Source organism: Diabrotica virgifera, chromosome 2 (genome assembly GCF_917563875.1).
Source record: "Diabrotica virgifera virgifera chromosome 2, PGI_DIABVI_V3a".
Classification (NCBI taxonomy): Eukaryota; Metazoa; Arthropoda; class Insecta; order Coleoptera; family Chrysomelidae; genus Diabrotica; species Diabrotica virgifera.
Window position 1 is genome coordinate 22,537,894 of NC_065444.1, and position 21,707 is coordinate 22,559,600.

General features: G+C 33.9%; 1 protein-coding gene across 6 annotated transcripts in view; it reads right to left on the bottom strand.

Annotated features, from left to right (window-relative positions):
- Nucleotides 1-6,226: 6,226 nt before the first annotated feature.
- LOC114333570 (host cell factor 2) overlaps nt 6,227-21,707 on the bottom strand; it is a 61,840-nt gene continuing 46,359 nt past the window's right edge. For 5 of the 6 annotated variants that reach the window (XR_007696364.1, XR_007696361.1, XR_007696363.1 and 2 more), the window contains 3 exons: nt 20,017-20,237; nt 11,355-11,624; nt 6,227-8,287 (listed from right to left, as the gene is read on the bottom strand). Coding sequence is in view for 1 of the 6 variants with exons in the window: in XM_028283466.2 (XP_028139267.2) it covers nt 20,185-20,237 (53 nt within the window). In the remaining 5 variants the exon portion in view is untranslated. Of the gene's footprint in view, nt 8,288-11,354; nt 11,625-16,176; nt 20,238-21,707 lie in introns of those variants that run through there. The other variant, XM_028283466.2, reaches the window with a different exon arrangement.

A 21,707-nucleotide genomic window follows, 5' to 3' on the forward strand; every position in this document is an offset into this window, starting at 1 on the left:
ACCTTAGTCAACTTTTATTACATTTTCTATTATTAATTAGGTTATACTTACTATTTTAGGGCTTAACACTGATGATGGATTACTTATTAATCCGAAAACGTTTTGTTTTGTGATGTAACCCTTATTGGGGTATTTTAAATATACCTTTTACAAAGGATCTTGTATTTTTTGTGATTTATGGTATACAGCCAGCTACAGGAATTTTATTTTCCTCGTGGATTTTGCATTGTGTTCGGGATGACGTTAGGAAAAAAGTCTACAAGTGCATTTAATACATAAGTTCATAAAATACATCATCTAAAAGTGCATGACCACGTCAAAATCAGTATATTAAGAGCCATATTTTGTTACTCGGAGGTTTTTAGGGACTAGGGTTGTTGAAAATGAATACGCCATCAGAATTCACGGTTATTAGACATTTACTAAAGAACCGTGATCAGAACCAACCCCCGGAGTAACTGCGGTGCCCACTTTTTCTTCTTCATGTACCATGTCCTTTCAGAACGTTGGTTACCATCATAGCTATCTTAATTTTATTTACTGTCACATTAAATAGCATGCTTGAATCAAGTTTTAATTGTTAAGGTGATACAGTAGCGATCAACAGGTATCCAAAACGCGTTCCAAGATTGCGGCTGTAATTTTGAATATTTTTTCGAGATATTTGGCACACGTATTCGTAATATAACAAAGAATGGCGGTACAGAGCCCAATTTGAAAAATATATTAATATGTGGAAATTACTCTGTAATTAAGTACAATATTAAAAAAACGAGCCTATACCGCCATTAAGAAGAACAAAAAAATACACTTTCTTCAAATAGACTTTTTTATCCGATGCTTAGATTTTGTGTCATTTTGGAACTACTAATTTTTTTTTTTTTTTTTTATTATGCTTTATTTAACAATCAGAATACATTAGCATCCTATAAGTTAAAGTGTTGGCTTGGGAGCTGGGCCCCTCATTGGCGTGAAGGGACTCCCTCCAATGAAGGAGTCCTAGATAGTCTTCATGTCAGCTGGCCATAATCTCTTCAACCTTCTGGCAATTGGAGCTTGTACTAGTGGCTGTAATACTGCGTTGGGGTGTGTTTCCATTTTCTCGTGGTGTTTGTTGTACCTATCTTTAATGACATCTGTGGAACTACTAATGAAATAAAAACATTTAGTAGTTCCAAAATGACACAAAATCTAGGCATCGGATACAAAAGTTTATTTGAAGAAAGTGTATTTTTTGTTCTTCTTAATGGCGGTACAGGCTCGATTTTTTAATATTGTACTTAATTACAGAGTAATTTCCACATATTAATATATTTTTCAAATTGGGCTCTGTACCGCCATTCTTTATTATATTACGAATACGTGTGCCAAATATCTCGAAAAAATATTCAAAATTACAGCCGCAATCTTGGAACGCGTTTTCGCTACCTGTTGATCGCTACTGTTTCCTCTTAATAGAAATTGTTAATATTGAGCTAATAAGTTTGAAACCATTTTATTTTTAAAAAAATCTGTTGAATAAACGATAGAACACCACATACAAAACTATTAAAAAATGTACAGGATGCCAAAAAATTAAAGTTAGGGTTTGTAACTACGGGATGAATATTTAGGGGATGGGATGATTTTTTTCTACGCCATATTAAAATGTATTACAAATGAAATAAATTAGTTTTTGTCCCATTCGAAAATCTCTCTTCGTTTAAGAAATGTAGCCTGGATAAATTAGTCTCGGACTTATAATAATGTACTTGCGTTTTGACTTACCCTGTATTTGATATAAATAAAATTAGAAATATAAATCATTCTTGAAAATTTTGACAATACGTAAAAAACTATGGCATTAATAAACCATTACTGTTTTGCTTATTTTTATTTATACAGGGAGTTGAACTTGTTACGATTTTCATATAAAATTGGTTATAACTTTGTAAATACTCTGTATAACATAACAAACCGTTATATTTTTGTGATGGGGAAGTTAACAGAATTTCGAATTTAAAATAAAATAGAGGTGTTCTATTTAAAAAACATATGTTTGGTCTGCCACTATGTTATCGATCACCCGTAACATTCTAACTAATTTTGTAATGTGAAGCTCAAAGTTGGCTACAATTTTTGTTATTAACTTTTATCGCTATCCATTACTATAACGGATCGACGGAGCTTTACCCCACTAATCAATCACCCTGTATATAATGGGTGACTGCCCTAGTGACCAGGGTGACTGCTATGCACGTCCCAGGCACCAGGTGCTCTGGGGATCGTTTCTGATAGTGTATTCGTATTTTTAGCGACCCCAAAAACTCCCGGGTAATCTGCATCAATGTAGTGCCAAAAACCGTCGAAACTCCAGAAGATGACGTGCCTTAGCTGTGACTGTGGGCACCAGGTGCTCCGTGGGTTGATTCTGATAGTGTATTCTGTTTGCTTCAATTTAGTGCCAAAAACCCACGAAAATCTAGAAGATTACGTAACTTAACAGTGACTCTGCGCACCAGGTGCTTAGGGGGTGGGTTCTATTCATGTTCAGTAACCCCAACCACATAAAAATATAACCTTGCTTCAAACTTACAACAAGTTTGATACATTAAACATGAAAGCTTGCTGCAGGTTTGCCATGGCAACTTTGCAAACTTGCAGCAAATTTAAATCAAACTTGCTAGTTACAGTGTGACAAACTTGCATGAAGTTTGTTTTTTCAAACTTGATACAAACTTGCTTAAGGTTTGTTTTGACATACTAGCCACAATTTGAATAAAACAATGTGAATAAAAAATACAATACCATTTTATATAACTATTTATTCAGTAATCACTCAACTAAAATACAATCTATTGTCTCCGGCAATCTATATGCTGCAGCATCCATCTGGCTTGCAACTTTTAGAAGCCATGGAGGTGTTACCAGGGAAATGGACCAATAAGTTTTCAATTTAAAAATCTTTTAGTAATATTTTTAATATTATTAATGTTGCTATTAGGATTGAAAACTTTACCTTTCAGTTGCCAGATGACGCTAGTCACCTACTCCATACACGTCAGTTGCAATGCAGGGATAAACTTTCATGGTTTGGTCACTTCGAGCAGAGAGCAGCACGCCTACGCCTCTCCGATGATGACTCCAATAAGAGTCGAAAATCGTCGATTCAGAGTGCTGGACTGCGCTCCCTGTTCTAAGTGAGAAATAAAATTGTTTTGCCTTCGCATTGCAACTAAATAAAAAAGGTATACATTTTTATTTTAAAAAATAAATATTTTTTAACCATGAAAACTGAAGAAAAAAGGGCGATTTTTCAAATATCCTTAAAATTTTTTTTGCGGAATTTTTCACAACAGTGGTAAATTGTCACGTAAGAAACCTTCCTTTTTCAAATGCCGTACGATTTTTTGCTTCAGAGATCACAATCCTGAAATTAACTGTCCGCCATCGGAACTACTTTTTTTCGAAGCCTCGATTTTGGCGCCCTCTACAATATTGTACGTGCATAAATGAAAAAGATATATTTTTCTGTACTCTCTAAGAGTTAGATATTAATATTGTAGCGTGCTTACGGTTAAAATAATACTCTCGGTTCATTATATACGAATTTATTTATACAAGTTACAGACGAATCTATTTTACAGACTATAACCACTCCTAAAAATTCCATCCTTATTTATATTGAATACAAAAATATAAGACATGTTCTTGAACGTTCCAGAAAAACAGAACCGCTTAACTTCAGTAATGCGTAGGCGATCTTTCTCGAGAAATATTTTCCTCGCTCGTCTGATGAGTCATCCTTCCAGATCTCTCCATACGTAACGAGCTGTCGGTAATTCGTCACACTGCTCCCTTCTTAAGATCTGAGGGTCCCCATCAGCAAATTTAGCTGAAGGCCCAGGATGGCGGAATCTACAGGATTGTATTGGGATACACTGCATCTCAGTAAACATCTTATTAAGACAAATTCTTTAATAATTAAATGCCCGTGGTAAAAACAAATATGTTTGTTTTTAGTAAATACGATTGACCTAAATTACCACATCAATGCATGCGGTTTTGATACAAGGTCAAGTTGCAATAATAATTAGTATATGTTATTTATAATCTAGTCCATTCAGTAGTTTTGACATCACTCTCACTTTTGGTTATATAAAAACAATAAACACGACAATCGACTTTTAATTATACTTTCACGGAGAAAAGATTATTCAATTGGTAGTTGAGATTTCAGCGGGTAACATCGCATTAATCAAATATACCACCAGCTACTTACCGTTAAATACTCCAACGTATAAATAAATGTATTAACTGTGAGAGTTATTTACTACATCAACCCTTATGGTCGGGGGGGTAACCAACCCTTAATTAGCTAAGGTGGCTCAGAAGTTAGGAGCCACCATAGGATTCTACAGCTCTGCATACACCCCTCAAGAAGAAGTAAGAGTCTACCGTCTTTGAATGGTACGAGATCTTTGGGTTAATGTAACACACAGTAATTCGTACGCCGGTTTCTCTGAAGATCACTTCAAGCATGCTCCTCACAATCTTCCAATCCAGATTTTCTACTGCATGGCCTATTTTTGGTCAAGCCAAATTTTTGATGTCATAATTACACACGATTTTCTTTAAATTAGTTAGAGCACGCCATATGTTCTCGTAGCTTGGCGTGTCCGTATAAGACTTCCTGGTTACCATATACAGCAAAGATCGAGGACCATCTTCAAATCGCAGTACTCTTCCAATTTTAGGCTGCTGATTTCTTAACTCGTCCAAGCGGCCGAGTTTGTCTCGTCCAGTAACAAGCAAACTTGTTTGGTTGAAATATGATATCTTTGACCAATAAATTATCTGTATTACTACATGGTAAGAATTCTATGCGGCATTGAATATTTTTGTATATTTTACATGTGTGATTATGCAAAACTAAGAAATACAGATTAGGGTATTATGACGAATTTAAACCACATTTAAAAAAATGAATTTTTCTATTTTAATATTTTGCATAACACCAGCAGACAAAAAGCTCATTCTGGCACCTCCCAAACAGGGGAGCAGTGCATCCCTTGCAGGCCCGTTATCGCCGGCCCTGATCGTCCCTTTCCATTTTGGGATGGTGTTGAAGGTATTCAAGGGGATTATTTATAGTCCACTGTCAAGTTTTTATAAAAGTATGAGGAAATGAATTAAATTATAGAAATGCTAATAAATTATGCCATTTAATAGCCGACAACTACTAATTATTTGAGATTTTTAGGAACAAAGGTATTTAGAAAATCGGATATAATGCAATGTTAGATGAAAAACTAATTTTATTAACGTTTCGAGTCCAAATCGGATGTCGTTGTGAAAATACAAAATATTACTTAGTAATATTTTGTAGTAATATTTTGTATTTTGACAACGACATTCGATTTGGGCGACGAAACGTTAATAAATACTTAGTAATATTTTGTACTTTGACAACGACATCCGATTTGGGCGTCGAAACGTTAATAAAATTAGTTTTTCAATTTAATTGTGGCTTATTTCCCAATCAAAATAGTTAGTTACTTCTTCACTTAACGCATTAACCTAATTAACGAATGGAGGCGCAGATACAATAACGAGTTAGAATCTCTATTCGGAAAGGAAAATCTAGTCAGATATATAAGGCCAATAGACTCGGATGAGCAGGGCATGTGATACGCAATAACGACAATCGCCTTATAAACAATGTGTTCTGGGAAAGGCCAGATGGAAGGTCTGTAGGACGGCCTGAAAAAGGTGGAAAGATGCAGTCAAAGAAGATCTAGAGAAAATTGGAGTGAGACAATGGGAATTAATGGCACAGGACCGATAAACATGGAAGGCAATAGTAAACGCGGCAAAGACTCACAAAGAGTTGTAACGCCATTGATGATGATGATGATGACTTCTTCTCTTCTCTTATTTTTGCCATTTACAATTACTCCCAAATATTTAAATTGTTGAACTCTTTGAAAAGTGTAATTTTCTATCTTGATTTGTCTCGTCTTGTTATTTTCTCTTCTACAGCAGATTAGTATTTTGTTTTTCCTTCGTTAATTTCTAGACTTCTTTTCTGTGCTTTATTTGCCAGGGTTTATACTGCTTCTTTTAATCTTTCCTTGTCTCTTCCCATAAGGACTATGGCATTTGCATATGCTAGTCTACTTTTTTAAGGTACAATAATATACTAAAATTTGGTAAAATATATGATGGATATAAATTAAAACCCATGTTGTCTTGGTAGAAAAAAGTATAATATGATACAAATAAAATAAAGTTATAATAATAAGAAACTATCAAAAACAGTTACATATTAAAATATTCATATAAACACAATTTTTTTTCCTATCTTTCTAAGCTCAGGTTCGAATTAAATAAACGTATTTAAATATATGCAAATTGGTAATTTTATCTATCAGAAACAACTATACTGGTAGCTGTAATAGTAGAGGATCCGATATAAGAGCGACCTTCACAGATCTGTTAATAAATAAAAATGATTTGAAATATAATTTAGTATGTCAAAAATTAAAAAAAACAAGCCCGATGCAAGTTTGTCCAGACTATAATTAATTAATAATACACAAATGACTTTTTTTTATAAACTCTACTAAAATTTTTTCGACCCGGGCAGATATTTAGATTTTTTGGATTATTCGAAACAAAAAAGGTATTTTGTTTAATAATTTTACTCTTAAGTTACTCGTTTTCGAGTTATAAACAATTTAAAACTGAAAAAAGAACGGAAAATGACGATTTTCAAGACCCAAGAAATTATTTTTGTAATTATCAAGTACCTAAATTTAAGTTCAAACCCTCTTGCCATGTTTTATTCTAAAATATACTTTTTTAAATGTTAATGAGGAAGGTTCCTTATGGGAAGATGGGCGATCGGGCTGCATTAACAACTAAAAACAATGTTTTAAAATGAAACAAGCCCAAAATGCTTATCAAGAACTGATAGAATAAATTTTGAACTTGAATTTAGGTACTTCGTAATTTCAAAAATGATATTTTTTACTTCTGTTTTGAGCCTTGAAAATCGTCCGTTTTCGTTTTTTTTTTAGTTTTAAAATGTTTATAACTCGAAAAAGACCAACTTGAGAAAAATTACACAAGACCTTGTTTGTTTGGAATGATTTAAAAATCAAAAATGATATCTCTCCGGGTCGAAAATTTTTTAGAATTTATAAAAAATCGTTTTTTAATTATTATTAATTATAGTCTGGACAAAATTATGTCGAACACCCCTTGTTTTTTTTTCATAATTTTTGACATAATAAATTACATATCAAATAATTTCTATCAATTAAACCGTGACCAGACATCTCGTAACACGACAGTTCGTAAGAACGCAAATGGTAACGGATAATTCTTGTTAACGTGGAAACTAATTTTTATTAGTTACAATTGAAATTATGTTTATCAATTTAATGAACAAGCATCAGGATAAACATTTCCAACACATTTCATATTATTTAGTGAAGAATAATTAAACTATTCTTAATTGTTTCATTATTTTCCACTGAGTTTTGTAACTTTAAAGAGACAATTCAAGACAAAATTTTAAAAAAATTCTTTAGTTATTATATATACATAATCGATTGCCTCTTTTACCATTAAATGTCGAAGATTCCTCCTTTATATAATACTCTCTGCAAATTTCCGCCACTTCTTCCTATCTGCTGCTAAAATTTTTGCTTCTTGCCACGTTGTTCCTCTTTTCTAAAGTATTTCGTTTACACTAGTGTTCCATCTTTTCCTTGGTCTGCCCCTCGTGCTTTTACCCACTGCTTTGGCCTCCCATGTCATTTTCACTTGTCTGTCGCCACTCATTCTTATCATGTGTCCAGCCCATTTTAACTTTTTTTCTTCAACTCTTTCGTTGAGCGATTTTACCTGTAATTCATGTCTTATAGTTGTTATATTAAAAAGAATATATGCAGAAATATGTGTGAAATAATTTGCTACAAAAAATTAAATGTTAGCGTTACGAATTGTACCGTTACGAAAATGTATAGTTACGAACTGTTGCCGTTACGAATTGTCCGTCACCATTTGTCGGGGTACGAACTGTCGCGTTCCGAGATGTCATGGAACCCAATTAAACACATCGGTGAAGGTCGTTGTTATATCGGATCTTGTCTATAAAGTTATAAAATTTATTTTGTCTACGACGGTGCTTCTGTGGCTTTAAATTCTTCTTTCTGCTGGAGTTGCGGGAGTGATAATGACTTGGGTATCGATTCTGTTATCGATTTCCTTGGCATTGTCGATACTGCTTTGACGGATTCTGCAAAATAAGATCGTTTTAAAAACTTCATACAAATTATTTACATGACAATTAAATTAAGATTAGCTTAAGGGAGAGGGGTACATGCTTTGATTATTTTAAATGAAAGTCCTATATGGTCTTAAGGTAAATGTAAAAAAAACTAAAACAATAACAAACTTAAAAAAAAGCACACACCAGTTATAAATATACTAGTCAACAACAATCTCGTTGAATAAGTGAAAAAGTTTAAGTACCTAGGATGTTTGATACATGAAACCTTAGACCAAGAACAAGAGGTTAAATGTAGAATAGAACACGCAAGAAACACTTTAAAGATACGACAGTTACTCACTGCCCGCAATCTTGATCTGTCCCTACGATACCTCATGATAGTGTTATGTATATAGTGTACTATTGCACGGCGTGGAAGCTTGGACGTTAACAGTCAGTTCGTTACGACTAGTTGAAGTTCTAGTACGCGTTAGAAATGAAGTTTTAAGGGGTATGAATAGAGAACGTGAACTCACAGAAATTGTCAAGAAACGTGAAACATCTATCTTGGGCACATATTTAGACACGATAGGTATAACTTCCTTCAACTTATTATTAAAATAGAAGGCAGAATTTGTTGTCTACCCGCGGCCTGGGACAAATGACCTGGCTGCGCAACATCAAAGAATGGTCAGGATTAGACTTTCAAAGTTTAATAAGAAAAGCTCAAAATAGAGAAGACTTTGCAGAAGTCATAGCCAGCCTTCGCTAAGAAGAAGGCACCTCAAGAAGAAGAAATGAAAGTACATAACTTCAAGAATCTACAAGGAAAAAGTTTTCTACGGAGTCTTCAAAACTGACAGGTTAATAATTTTTCAACTTCCTGTGGAACTGTCACTTTTGTCATGTCATCGTTCAAGAGTCCCGCTATCATCGTCACTTGCCACCAGACAGTCAACATGTAAACAAGTCAATTTAGAGCTCAGATGGTACCTAGAGCATATTACATGGAATATTTTGAACATCCACGTTAAAGTTCAGAAAAACTGTAGGTCCAGACGAAATACCTGCGGAATTACTGAAATGTCTAGACGATGAAACTCTACCGGTACTACTGGATCTGTTTAATGAAGTATATAAAACCGGAAAAATCCCTTAGGAATGGTTGGTGTCCACCTTTGTAACAATACCAAAAACAATATATGCCAAAGATTGTTCGGACTATAGGACAATATCACTAATAAGCCATACCTTCAAAATATTTCTAAAGGTGATTCATGAAAGATTATACAGAAAGCTAGAATATGATATGGATGATACCCAATTTGGGTTCCGCAAAGGACTTGGAACAAAAGAGGCATTGTTTGCGTTTAATGTCCTCTCTCAAAGATGCTTACATATGAACCTGGATATTTATTCCTGTTTCATCGACTTCGAAAAAGCGTTCGACAGGGTCCGACATGAAAAACTAATAAAATTATTTAAAAACAGAGATAGACACACGAGATTTACGAATTATCATCAATCTGTATTGGAATCAAAAGGCCAATATAAAGATAGAAGAACAAGAATCCGAGAATATTGATATAAAGAGAGGAGTAAGACAGGGTTGTGTTCTGTCTCCGCCACTGTTTAACCTGTACAGTGAAGCCATATTTCAGGAAGCAATAGCGGAGCTAAGTGATGGAATCTCTATAAACGGAAGAATAATAAATAACATAAGATTCGCTGATGACACCGTTATAATGGCAGACACCCTGGAATCGCTACAAGAATTGCTAAATAGAATTAACGATTATTGCATTCGATACGGACTAAAAATAAACAAGAAAAAAACTAAATTTATGATTGTCTCAAACACAGAACATGGAAATGAAAGGTTAATGATAGAGCAAACCCAAATAGAAAAAGTTAATACATACAAATATCTGGGAACCTGGGTTGATGACAAAAATGACCAAAGCAAAGAAATTAAAGTCCGAATTGAAACTGCGAGGCAAGCATTTATAAAAATGAAGACACTGCTTACAAACAAAGATTGCCTCTCAGATTGAGGGCTCTAAGATGCTACATATTTTCTATATTGCTATACGGAATCTTGCTGGACATTGAAGAGACAACACATAAGAAGAATAGAAGCGTTCGAAATGTGGTGTTACAGAAGAATATTTAAAATTCAGTGGGTTCAAAGGATTACCAATGTTGAAGTGCTACGACGTTTAAATAAGGAGTTAAAAATTATGAAGAGTATAAAAACTAGAAAACTGGAATATTTGGGTCACATTACCAGAGGAGAAAAATATGAGTTGCTGAGAAATATTATGCAAGGAAGGATCCAAGGAAGAAGCATAGGATGAAGACGCATCTCCTGGCTGAGGAACCTTAGAGAATGGTTTAACTGTAGTTCATTACAACTATTCAGAGCAGCAGCCAACAAAGTGACCATAGCCATTATGATATCCAACCTCCTATAAGAGAGGGAACTTTAAGGAGAAGTTTAAGTTCACATGTTTCATCTATGTTTCCAGGACAGATCGATTTTAAAGGGTTTTTACCCATATATTTTTACAATATCGTATTTTGGTGGTTAGCATGTTAGATCACGTGAGTATAACCTACAACTTTTCTTAAAACCGTAGTCAAAATTTTCAAAACTTTGCATTATCTTATCAGGTTAATTTTAGGTAAGGACTGATGATGATTGGTCATAAAATCTAAAACTAGTTCTGCGATGTAGCCCATTTTAGGGACTTTTAAAAATATACCTTTTATAAAGGATCTTAGTCGCTTTTTTTATAACTTCAAGAATACTCTCTGAAAATTTCAGATTAATCGGAGCAAAATTACCGGAAATACAGCATTTTAAATATCCCTACCGTCGACTCACTCTACAGCAGCTTCGCGCGCGTTTTCTCGTAGTGAGAAACGCGTAACAGCTGTTTCCCTTCTCTTTCGTAAATTACTCCGCGATTCAAAATCATATTTTAGGTTGTACACAATTAAAAAAAAACTGCCAAGAGTTAATTGCGTTAGAGAAAACTAAAGTGTTTAACGCTTACAAAGCGTAATATTTACGAGTAGTCAATCTGCCTACCTGTCTCCTTCTATGATGAAGTTTTCGTTAAAGGTCATCACGTCATCAGTAATGCCAGAATTAGTCAATGACTGAGTGAAGTTGACAGATTCGGTGACTTCGTTACTCATCTAGTCAAGCTTTTCTCTGGCGAGTGTACAACAGTACTAAGGTGTCCTTCAGAAGATGTACAATAAGCCAATGGGCTGCAGTACGATCAACGTAGAAGAGACAGACAGCTTCCACAGGGAACAAAAAAGGTGTCCCTCAAGTTGCTCTTGGAGATGATACCTGAAAAGAAAAATATAGTTTTTATTTGTAAGTCATCTAAATTACTAAAAATCCTAAATACGTGAATGCTTCCAAAGATCTGATAGTGCCTCTGTGACCTCTGAATTATATGTTAAGACTGAGTGTATTATTGTTTTGTAGAGTTCTCGCTCTTTCTCTCTCTCTCCCCTATGGCGCTATAGTCCAATTCGGGCACTGTCCTTCCACAGCATCCGCCTCAAAGAATCTCTGTCCCTGGCTGCGCTGCTCCAGTTATCCACCCTCAATATCTCTTTAGTATTGGTTCCCACTTCGTTTATCCATTTCTTCCTTCCTTCCACAATAGTTCCACTAAGTGTTCTGTCATTATCCATTCTTATAAGGTGACCTGCCTATTGCACTCTTTGTTTGCATTTTTGCATAATTTTCTATAGTTCAAACCAAACCTTTCTTTCAGTGCGTCATAGTTTATCGAATTCTCTATAACACATTTATTCTAAAACTTTAAAAAAGGGGTAAACCCTGTAGTTGGCTGTATACCTACCTTCGATATAACAACGTGGAATGAAGTTAACACTTCTGTTGTATGTAGGCATATGAATTTATTAAAATTCTTATAATTTATCCACAAGGGAGTGGAAGTACAAAACGTTTTCGGTCAAACTTACCATCATCAGTGTAAACGTCCAGTGTACAAGTAATTGTAACTAGCCACTTCAATAGGTGTAAAAACCTCTAAATTACACATTATTGTTACATTCTATATTAAAAAGTACTTCATTCCACGTTGACATTTATTCTAGTTGTTGATAGATGGCACCATAATCGAAAAAAATAATGATTTACAGAATTGAACAGAACTTTTTATAAATACTATAAACACTATTGATTTGTTTTTATACCAAAATGCAATAAAAGTGTTATAATGAAATAACCTTTTCATATTTGGCTGATTACGATTCCGACAACTACTGTCAGATTTAATCAACATTTCATGCATGATTTCTGACATCAAAATTGATTACCCAATGAAAGAAAGATGTTTTTGAACTTTATAAAGCGTTGTAGTGTATAACGAGTATAACTCGTGGTTGTAGTCTTCACATACCATTGTCGCAGATGGGTCCCATTATCTTTCTTTCAAAAGTATTGTTAAGATTTATTGTCTTTTCTTTCATGATCCACGTTTCTACGCCATATATGTTGCTATTGTTCCTATGATATTTGTAGGGTTTTACCTTTGTATGTATTGATATAATTGATTATTTAAGGAGATTGAGTACAAAATATCACCTGTTGTCTATGTAAATTCTGCGTTTTTACTCTGGAGTAATGTTATTTGCAGTGTTGATAAGTGCTTCCAGGTATACAAATCCGTTAACTGCTTAGATGACGTTGTTTTCTGTAACAAGTGACTGTAGGATTTATGATTCATCATCATCATTGACTCTACAAACCATGGTGAGTCTTGGCCTGTTCTAGAATCAGTTTCCATTCGTTCCTATCCTTCGCCTTGGTCACAGTATAAAGAGGGACAGTAAAACCTCTTCTATGTCGGCACTTTGATCTCAAAAATAATACCGGCAGTACGCGATTGGTAATTCACCAGTGGTGGATGCGGGTTTTCCCTGTTAAAACCCGTACGTTTCTACGCGACTAGCAATGCAAGAGTGGTGGTCTAGCGACTGGGAACCTTGCGCGATCGCCATGCGCGTTGAAAGAACGATAACACTCATAAGTCATATTCCACCTGGTTCTCAAATCGTGCTCAAGATTTGCGATTACGTGTTTATTTTCACGTACTTCGTTTTGTTGGTGTTCATTATTGACCCATTTTCCGTTCTCGCTACAATATTGATATCATTAACAATGGCAAGCATTTGCTGATTTGTTACATATTGAACCGGTGCGGTGGTTGTGATTTGTGACATACATATTACTTTTTCCAGAGCCAGATTGAACAGTATACAGGAGAGAGGGGTTCCTTGATGCTCCCTTATTTGTTTTAAAAGATTCAGACAGTTCCCCTTGGATTCATACTCAACATTCAACGGTCAACATTGTGTTAAATTTACCAACTGCTTTGGTACTTCCAGCTCTTTCATTGCCTGTACATTTCTCTTTCATTTACAGATGTCATAGGCTGACTTGTAATCTATAAATATGTGATAAGTGCATATGTATACCATATTCCAGTGTCTTTTCTAAAATTTGTCTCGGGGTTGTTATCTAATGAATTGTCGATTTACCACCTCTTAAAACTAGCCTCGTAATTTCCTATTATTGTGTGTTTTATCGGCACTGGTTTTAGCAACCAACTGGCTAGCTTTCCTATTATTCATTCTGCATATTATGGTGCTATACGGTTGCAGTGAAGAATATTTTATAAGCTGCATTTAGAAGCGTAATTCCTCTGTCGTTAGAGTATTCAAAGGTATCTACTTTTCTTGTGTATAATACAATAAAGTATTCTAATATTCCGAACACTGGGGAGGTATTTCTGTGTCCATATTTCTTTTGAGCTGCTGTAGTGCCATTCTGGTATCGTGGTCCCCTTCTTTATATAATTCAGCTGGGAGATTATCCATTCCAGGTGATTTCTGGCTAGTTTTTAAACTGCGTCTTTAACTTGAAGAATCGTTGGTGGTTCATCTTCCCTGTCTTCTGTTCCGATTACCTCATCTCTTTCGTCTTTCAGGTTTTCTTCTTCTTCCTAAGTGCCAAGTTAAAGTATTCCATCCATCGACTCAATACATCTTTCCTTTTTATTAACACTTTCAGCTCCGGGCCAATATCAGATATTTGTCTCATGAGCCACTTTTATACAGTCATAGTCATTAAAAAATTGTTGAAATGTAAACACGGTAGCCATGTCGGCGGTACTTGAAAGTGATAATAGGTCCTCATTCGGACTTCTGGATTAGTTTGTAGTTGCCTTGAATTCTTTTCTGTTATCTAACAATAAAACACTAAAAACGTTTGTTTTCTATACTTCCACAAAATTTATTATAACTATGTGACTACAGCTGTTTCGGCAGAGTGCCTTTCTCAAGTGATTTAGTTTACTATGGGTTTGCCTTTTTAAAGTCTTTAACTGAAGAAGTTGAGGAGTGGGGAGCTGTTTGTCTCCAGTTGGTCATTCAGAATTATATCTGTATTTTTTAATTTATTAATTTCCATAGATTGTAATAAAGATAGCTTAAGGCCTTTATTTTGAATATGCAGAATTTGAAACTCTTCATTAAAAGAATGATTATGATCTAGAAGGTGAAGTGCGTATGTAGAAGTGTCTGTTTTTCTATTGTTGAAAGCCCTTTTGTGTTCTGCTATCCGTTTGTCAAAGGTTTTGCCAGTTTGACCGATGTAAGTTTTCGGACAGTCACCACAAGTTAGTTTGTAGACACCACTCTGTAGTTGTTTTCTCTTTCGGCTCTTATTGTTATTAATATATTTGCTTAAGTTGTTATTAGTTCTGAAAGCTGGTGTTATTCCTTTTTTTTTACGTATCTGGCTATTTTTGTTGATATCTTGCCAGTATATGTGATAGAGCAGACTGGCAAGACATATACTGGCAAGATATCAACAAAAATAGCCAGATACGTAAAAAAAAGGAATAACACCAGCGTATCTGGCTATTTTTGTTGATATCTTGCCAGTATATGTGATAGAGCAGACTGGCAAGACATATACTGGCAAGATATCAACAAAAATAGCCAGATACATAAAAAAGAAAGGAATAACACCAGCTTTCAGAACTAACAACAACTTAAGCAAATATATTAAGAACAATAAGAGCCGAAAGAGAAAACAACTACAGAGTGGTGTCTACAAACTAACTTGTGGTGACTGTCTGAAAACTTACATCGGTCAAACTGGCAGAACCTTTGACAAACGGATAGCAGAACACAAAAGGGCCTTCAACAATAGAAAAACAGACACTTCTACATACGCTCTTCTAGATCATAATCATTCTTTTAATGAAGAGTTTCAAATTCTGCATATTCAAAATAAAGGCCTTAAGCTATCTTTATTAGAATCTATGGAAATTAATAAATTAAAAATAGATATAATTCTCAATGACCAACTCGAGACAAACAGCTCCCACTCCTCAACCTCTTTAGTTAAAGGTCTTAAAAAGGCAAACCCATAGTAAACTAAATCACTTGAGAAAGGCACTCTGCCGAAACAGCTGTAGTCACATAGTTATAATAAATTTTGTGGAAGTATAGTAAACAAACGTTTTCAGTGTTTTATTGTTAGATAAAATGAACTTCCATCAAATAACGGTCGAATCCATCAATTAATTTTCTGTTATGTTAACTGTGTTGTAGAATGTTCTGAATTCTTTCTCTCTGTTAAGGTTTTCTATTTTTTAAGTTCCTTAATTACGTGGTTTCGATTTATTTATTTTTCGTATCCTGTTTTCTTCTTTTCTCATTGTCTGGTAATTCTCTACAGTTGTTCTAGTTCGTCAGGTAAGCAGTACGGTTTAAGCTGTTTTTTGTAGGTTTTATTTTTTCTTTTGTTGTATTCTTGCATTTGCAAACACACCCTGTTAAATCAAACACAGATATTGCTTCATCAAAATATATGACGTATATTTACAATATCGTAAGAACCTTACATGTATGTTTGTAATTATACACTAAAAATGATACAAAACAAATATCATTCACTGATTCACTTTATACTAATCACCTATTTAACAGGCAAAAGCCAACAATATACATTAAACATTCATATTTACAAAATGTAACAAATCACATTTAACTAAAAATACACTTATCAAAACGAAAAAGAAGCCACTAACTTAAATTTAATGTAAATTGTAAATTTAATGTAAATGTATTACATTAGGTAGGAACTTAAAAAATATGTTATGTATGTGCATCCTGTATACATATCGCTTATGCACGAGAAAAGTGTCACATTTCAAAAAAACTACTTCTGAGATATTCCCATTTTAATGTCATGTCGGTTTTTTAATTTCAACTTGTAGCTCCATACAATAAAAATTTACTGTAGAACCTTGGCAGTGTGGTGCCTCGGAATGGTCTTTACAACCTGTACTTATATTGACGGTAAATTACCCAATATTTTTCTAGTTCTGGTCAAATGTGTCACTTTTCATCTAAAAAAAATGGGAAGGTTTTGTAGAAATAAGTCAAATATGTCACTTTTCAAGATAAAACTAGAAACAAGCCACATAGCAAATTATTAGAAATTTTAAATGTGACGGTTTACTAAAAAAAATCATGTTCTTACCTCGACAACGTCTCGCACTCAACTGAATTATGTCGATACATCAATAGACGAACCATCCGACCTCTACACCGGTAAAGCGTCATTTCCTCCCATCTCACGGAAACTATTCGGAGTTTAGTTATGACACTACGTTCATAAAATTCGCCGTTTTTTTTTCGATTTTTTGTGTATTTACCTCAATTTGACAAAATTTTGAAATATGACACTTTTCTCGTGCATAAGCGATATAGTTTTTATAAATAGAAAAAAAAAAACAATTTTCTTATCTTCGTTTTTCTCGTATTTAATAAAAAGCAAAACTTAATAACATGTTCGAATCACATTTATTCCGTTTTTGAATTTCTGTCGATATTTACGTTGAAGTTGTTAACAATTAATGATGGCTTTTGATGTGCTTGGGAGGCCCTGAAGATGCAGAGTCTATCTCACAGAGATTCAAATTGGTAGGAAATGTTAAATGTTAGTCGTGCTTCAATCAATCGAGCCTGGACCAGACATGACATGTATGGAGTTATTAGAAGACAACCTTATATGCATCGTATAAGGGCGAATATAGCTAGAGAATATCGACTTTAGCAATGTTGAAGTATTGCTCGAATGCTACAAAATGAGTTGGTAGAAGCTACTGGTATAAGAGTAAATACTCAAAACTACTGGGACCGTGCAAGTTCGAAAAAACGACACCTGGTTTCATAGCTCAGCAACTTTTTTCGCCAATCATATTGGTCCTGGTTGCTGGATAATTGTCAAGGCCGTAGCCCAAAAAAGATTATAAGAAAAAAAAAGTAAGCATTGGGTTATGTTATTAAAAGGTAAACAATTGTATGTAGTAATAGTTATTTATGTACGAAGTCAGTAAAGTAACTCTTTATCGAACGAGTCTTGATATTACGAGAAGAGCGAGCGTAGCGAGCGAGGCGAGTAACAGACGAGTTCGATAAAGAATCTTTACTGACGTGGTGCATACAAAATTTTATCGCCAACATAATTTGATTGGAAATCAACTTGGAAGTTGCATTCCGATGATTCGCACCTTAAAGTTGTCTACGTACGAGTTTGGGCTCTGTAATTATTTAAAAATAATATAAAATTTATAAAATAAATTGAATAAAAATCTGTCGCTTATTTAGCTTCTTCAAAATTTCATATAACACTACACATTTTTTTTTTAATTTGATTATGTTCATTATTTCATAAAATTAATCATCTTTAATTTTAATAATCCCTGAATGAAGAACTGGAAAATGAAGTATGTACTGAAAGCCTGACAGCTTGGATAATGCCAAAATATATTTTATCTACAATTTCACTTTCTACAATAATTTGATATTGGTTTTAACATTTACCTACTTGCAATTTACAATTTAAGAACTTTTTAAATTTTAACTATTTATAATGGGAAATAAGCCACAATATTATTAAAAAATATTCAATAGTATTTTGTATTTTGACAACGGCACCCGATTTGGGCGTCGAAACGTTAATAAAAAAATCATTTTTTAATAATATTGTGGCTTATTTCCCATTATAAATAGTTAAAATTGTAAAAATGCCACAAGAAAATAGTTTCAGAACAACTTTTTAAATTTTAGACCTAATAATTTCATGACAGTGATGACAGATAACTTCTGCACGATGGCCGCTTTCGATTTTTAATCGATAGTTATCAATATTGAATAATTACTAAATCGGTAAAGTTTTAATTTATTTTATATGAATATATTTACAAAATACTACAGAATTTCACTTTTTGACATATTTTAATTGATAATAACGCAAATTTTGTACAATATTTTTAATAATTAAAGTAAATAAATTTTAAGTTCACTCAAATAAATAATCGATTACTGCCATCGACCGCTTACATTCAGTCTCAGTTAATTTGATTATTCGCGGCAGGTAAAGTTAAATTCTTCTTTCAGTACAATAAAGTGTTACTTTACTGCCGCAAATGGCGTCAAATGAGTACAATAATGAATGACTTTAGTGACGGTTGGCAATAAATAAAATTAGTTATTAAAATGCAGCACTGCAAGCAAAATACAATTAATTAAATATACTTTTATATAATAATTGCATATCATATTAATATTGTGAGCAACATATAATTTTTCTTCTTCAATGACAGTAGGTATGAAATATACGTCAATTTGACAATTTCAATTGACAATATGAATTATTTAAGCAAGTTACAAGAATTCTCCGCTTTTCGCACACGATCGTTTCTCGTATCCCCTCCAAGTACTTGCACACCGCAAATACGTAATCGGCTTCACGAACATAAGTTAAATGCTGGAGTACCTTATTTGAGCCCTGCACATCGTGGAGCCAGACGCTTGTTTGCAGAAGAACACATGAATTGGACCACAATGGAGTAACCTGATGTTTACTGACGAGTCCAAATTTCTTTTAAATCATGTTGGCGGACGAGTCTGGAGAGCAAGCGAGCGCTTTTTGAATTCCACAATTCAAGAAACCCAGGCTTTTGGCGGAGGTTCAATTATGGTTTGAGGTGGGATAACTTTAAATGGCTGCTCTGACCTAGTAGTTAGTCAGCGAGGGGCGATGAAGGCAGAGCGGTATATTAACGAAGATCTTGAACCACATGCTGTCCCATTTGCTGAAAATATCGGTCTAGAATTTATCGTTCAGCAAGATAATGCGAGACCGCATGTGGCCAGGATAGTGCAAAATTATTTGACTACCCACAATATTCAGATTATGGAGTGGCCAGCAACGAGTCCAGGTTTAAATACCATTGAACGTATTTGAAATACACTAGGGAAGCGCTTGAAGGATCGTCAGCCACCAAGAAACACAACATGTCGAGGAAGTTATCGTGAAAGAAGGGGAACAACTAGATCAAGAAACTAACTCTAACGAGTTAGAGGAGCCCATACACGCTAGTTTTGTTTTAAAATAATTTTTAGCAACACTCTTATTAAAAAAAATAACTCTAATTTTGCTACATTTATAGCTAAAAGCCTTAGATGTAAATAAATAAAAATAATATAATCATAAAAAGAATTAGTTCAAAACTACGAACATCTTTATAAGAGGATCCTTTTTCGCTTTGATCAGTTATATAAAATCACTAACTACATCAAACTAAATGACAAAAACTAAAGTTTCATAATGCTAATAATACCTTATAAGACTTCCATTCAAGTTTTCGAAGATGCAAATCGTCAAGCAGTTAATACTTAAAAAGAAAGTACTTTTCAATTGCAAATCCGAACCCGCAACATCCAAATAACCAATATTTATATTTTTACCACATTCACACACCGTCGTATATTTTTACATTTCTTCTTTATCATACTTTCTTAGGTGAGGAATCTGCAAGACGCTTTGTTTTGGATGATGCGTCTGAAAAAAAGTTAATTATTGTTAGACAATCATCTAGAAAAAGGGTTCCATTTCTTTTTTTCAGCCCTGTGATGTCTCAAAGTTATTTTTAATAGTCTCGATAAGAGTCTCTTTAAAAGTCTCGATAACTTTTAACATAAATTCCGTGTGATGTATTACTCACCGTTATGAGACGAGTTATTTCTCAGACGTTAAAAAGAAAGAAAGTATTGTATTGTCTAACAAAGAAAACCTTATGTAGAATTAGTACACCGAACAACTGTTCCCGGTGGTATATCATAAAAGTAGATAGAAAGAACAATACTTAAAATCCCTGGATGTTTATAAATTTAAACTTGTATCTCTCGATTTGATTTTTGTATGATTTTTAAAAAGTGTTACGTTAAACATGATATATCACACCAATTCGACGATTATAACATATCTACAGGATAACTTTACGTTATATTTAATTTGGGTGATACATCACAGGGCTGATTATATGCTAAATAAATTCATTAAGTTCTTCATAGGGTACACTACAGAGTGCCCAAATGTGAAGAAAAGAAATGTCATCATAAAATAAAATAATTAAAACCGAAAAAATTACGTTTTTTGAAGCGGTTATTAAGGGGGAGGAGTGGAGGGCTAAAAATGAGTCTTGTTTTTTAATCAGACAGAACTTAGAAAACTGAACAATTTGCTATTAAAAAAAAAAAAAAATTCTGGGACTCAGGGTATTTTGCGCATTTATATTAACAGAAAAAGCCGGTCAGAGATGCCCGAATAGACAACAGAGGAAATATTTTTAATAAATCATCCCAAAATTTTGTGGACTTAATAGTTGCCTACACAACACGCAAGCTACATAGAAGAGTATACCACCTTCTCAAATAACTCAAAAAATATGGGCCGGCAAGTAAATGAGGAGAAAACAAAGATGATGACATCAACACCCAACAATAGAGCCAGAAATATCGGTCACAAATTCACGGTTGATAACTCTACCTTTGAAGTGGTGGACAAATTCACATATTTAGGCTCCCTAATCGCCAAGGAGAACGTCATGACAGAAGAAATCAAGCGAAAGATAAAACCTAGCAAACAGATGATATTTTGTACTGAGTAGACATATAAGAAGCAGAAACTTAAGCCAAAAACAAAAATAACCACTCAATCAGTGTTGACATATGGATTGGAGACATGGACCATCTCCAAGGTAGATAACCTGCTTATATTTGAACGAAGGAGGAATATACGATCTTGAGAGGAATATTCGGTAGCATCTGTGAACATGCGACAGAAAAAAAGGCACGTCTGTGATTAGAGACATTTATAACATTTATTCTAGTTGTCGATAGATGGCGCTATAATCGGAAAAAATTATTTACATATATAATATATCTACGGATATAATATGTACAATTTATAAGACTATACAAATCAAAGAAAATACCATTTTATAAATGCAATAAACATAATTGATTTGTT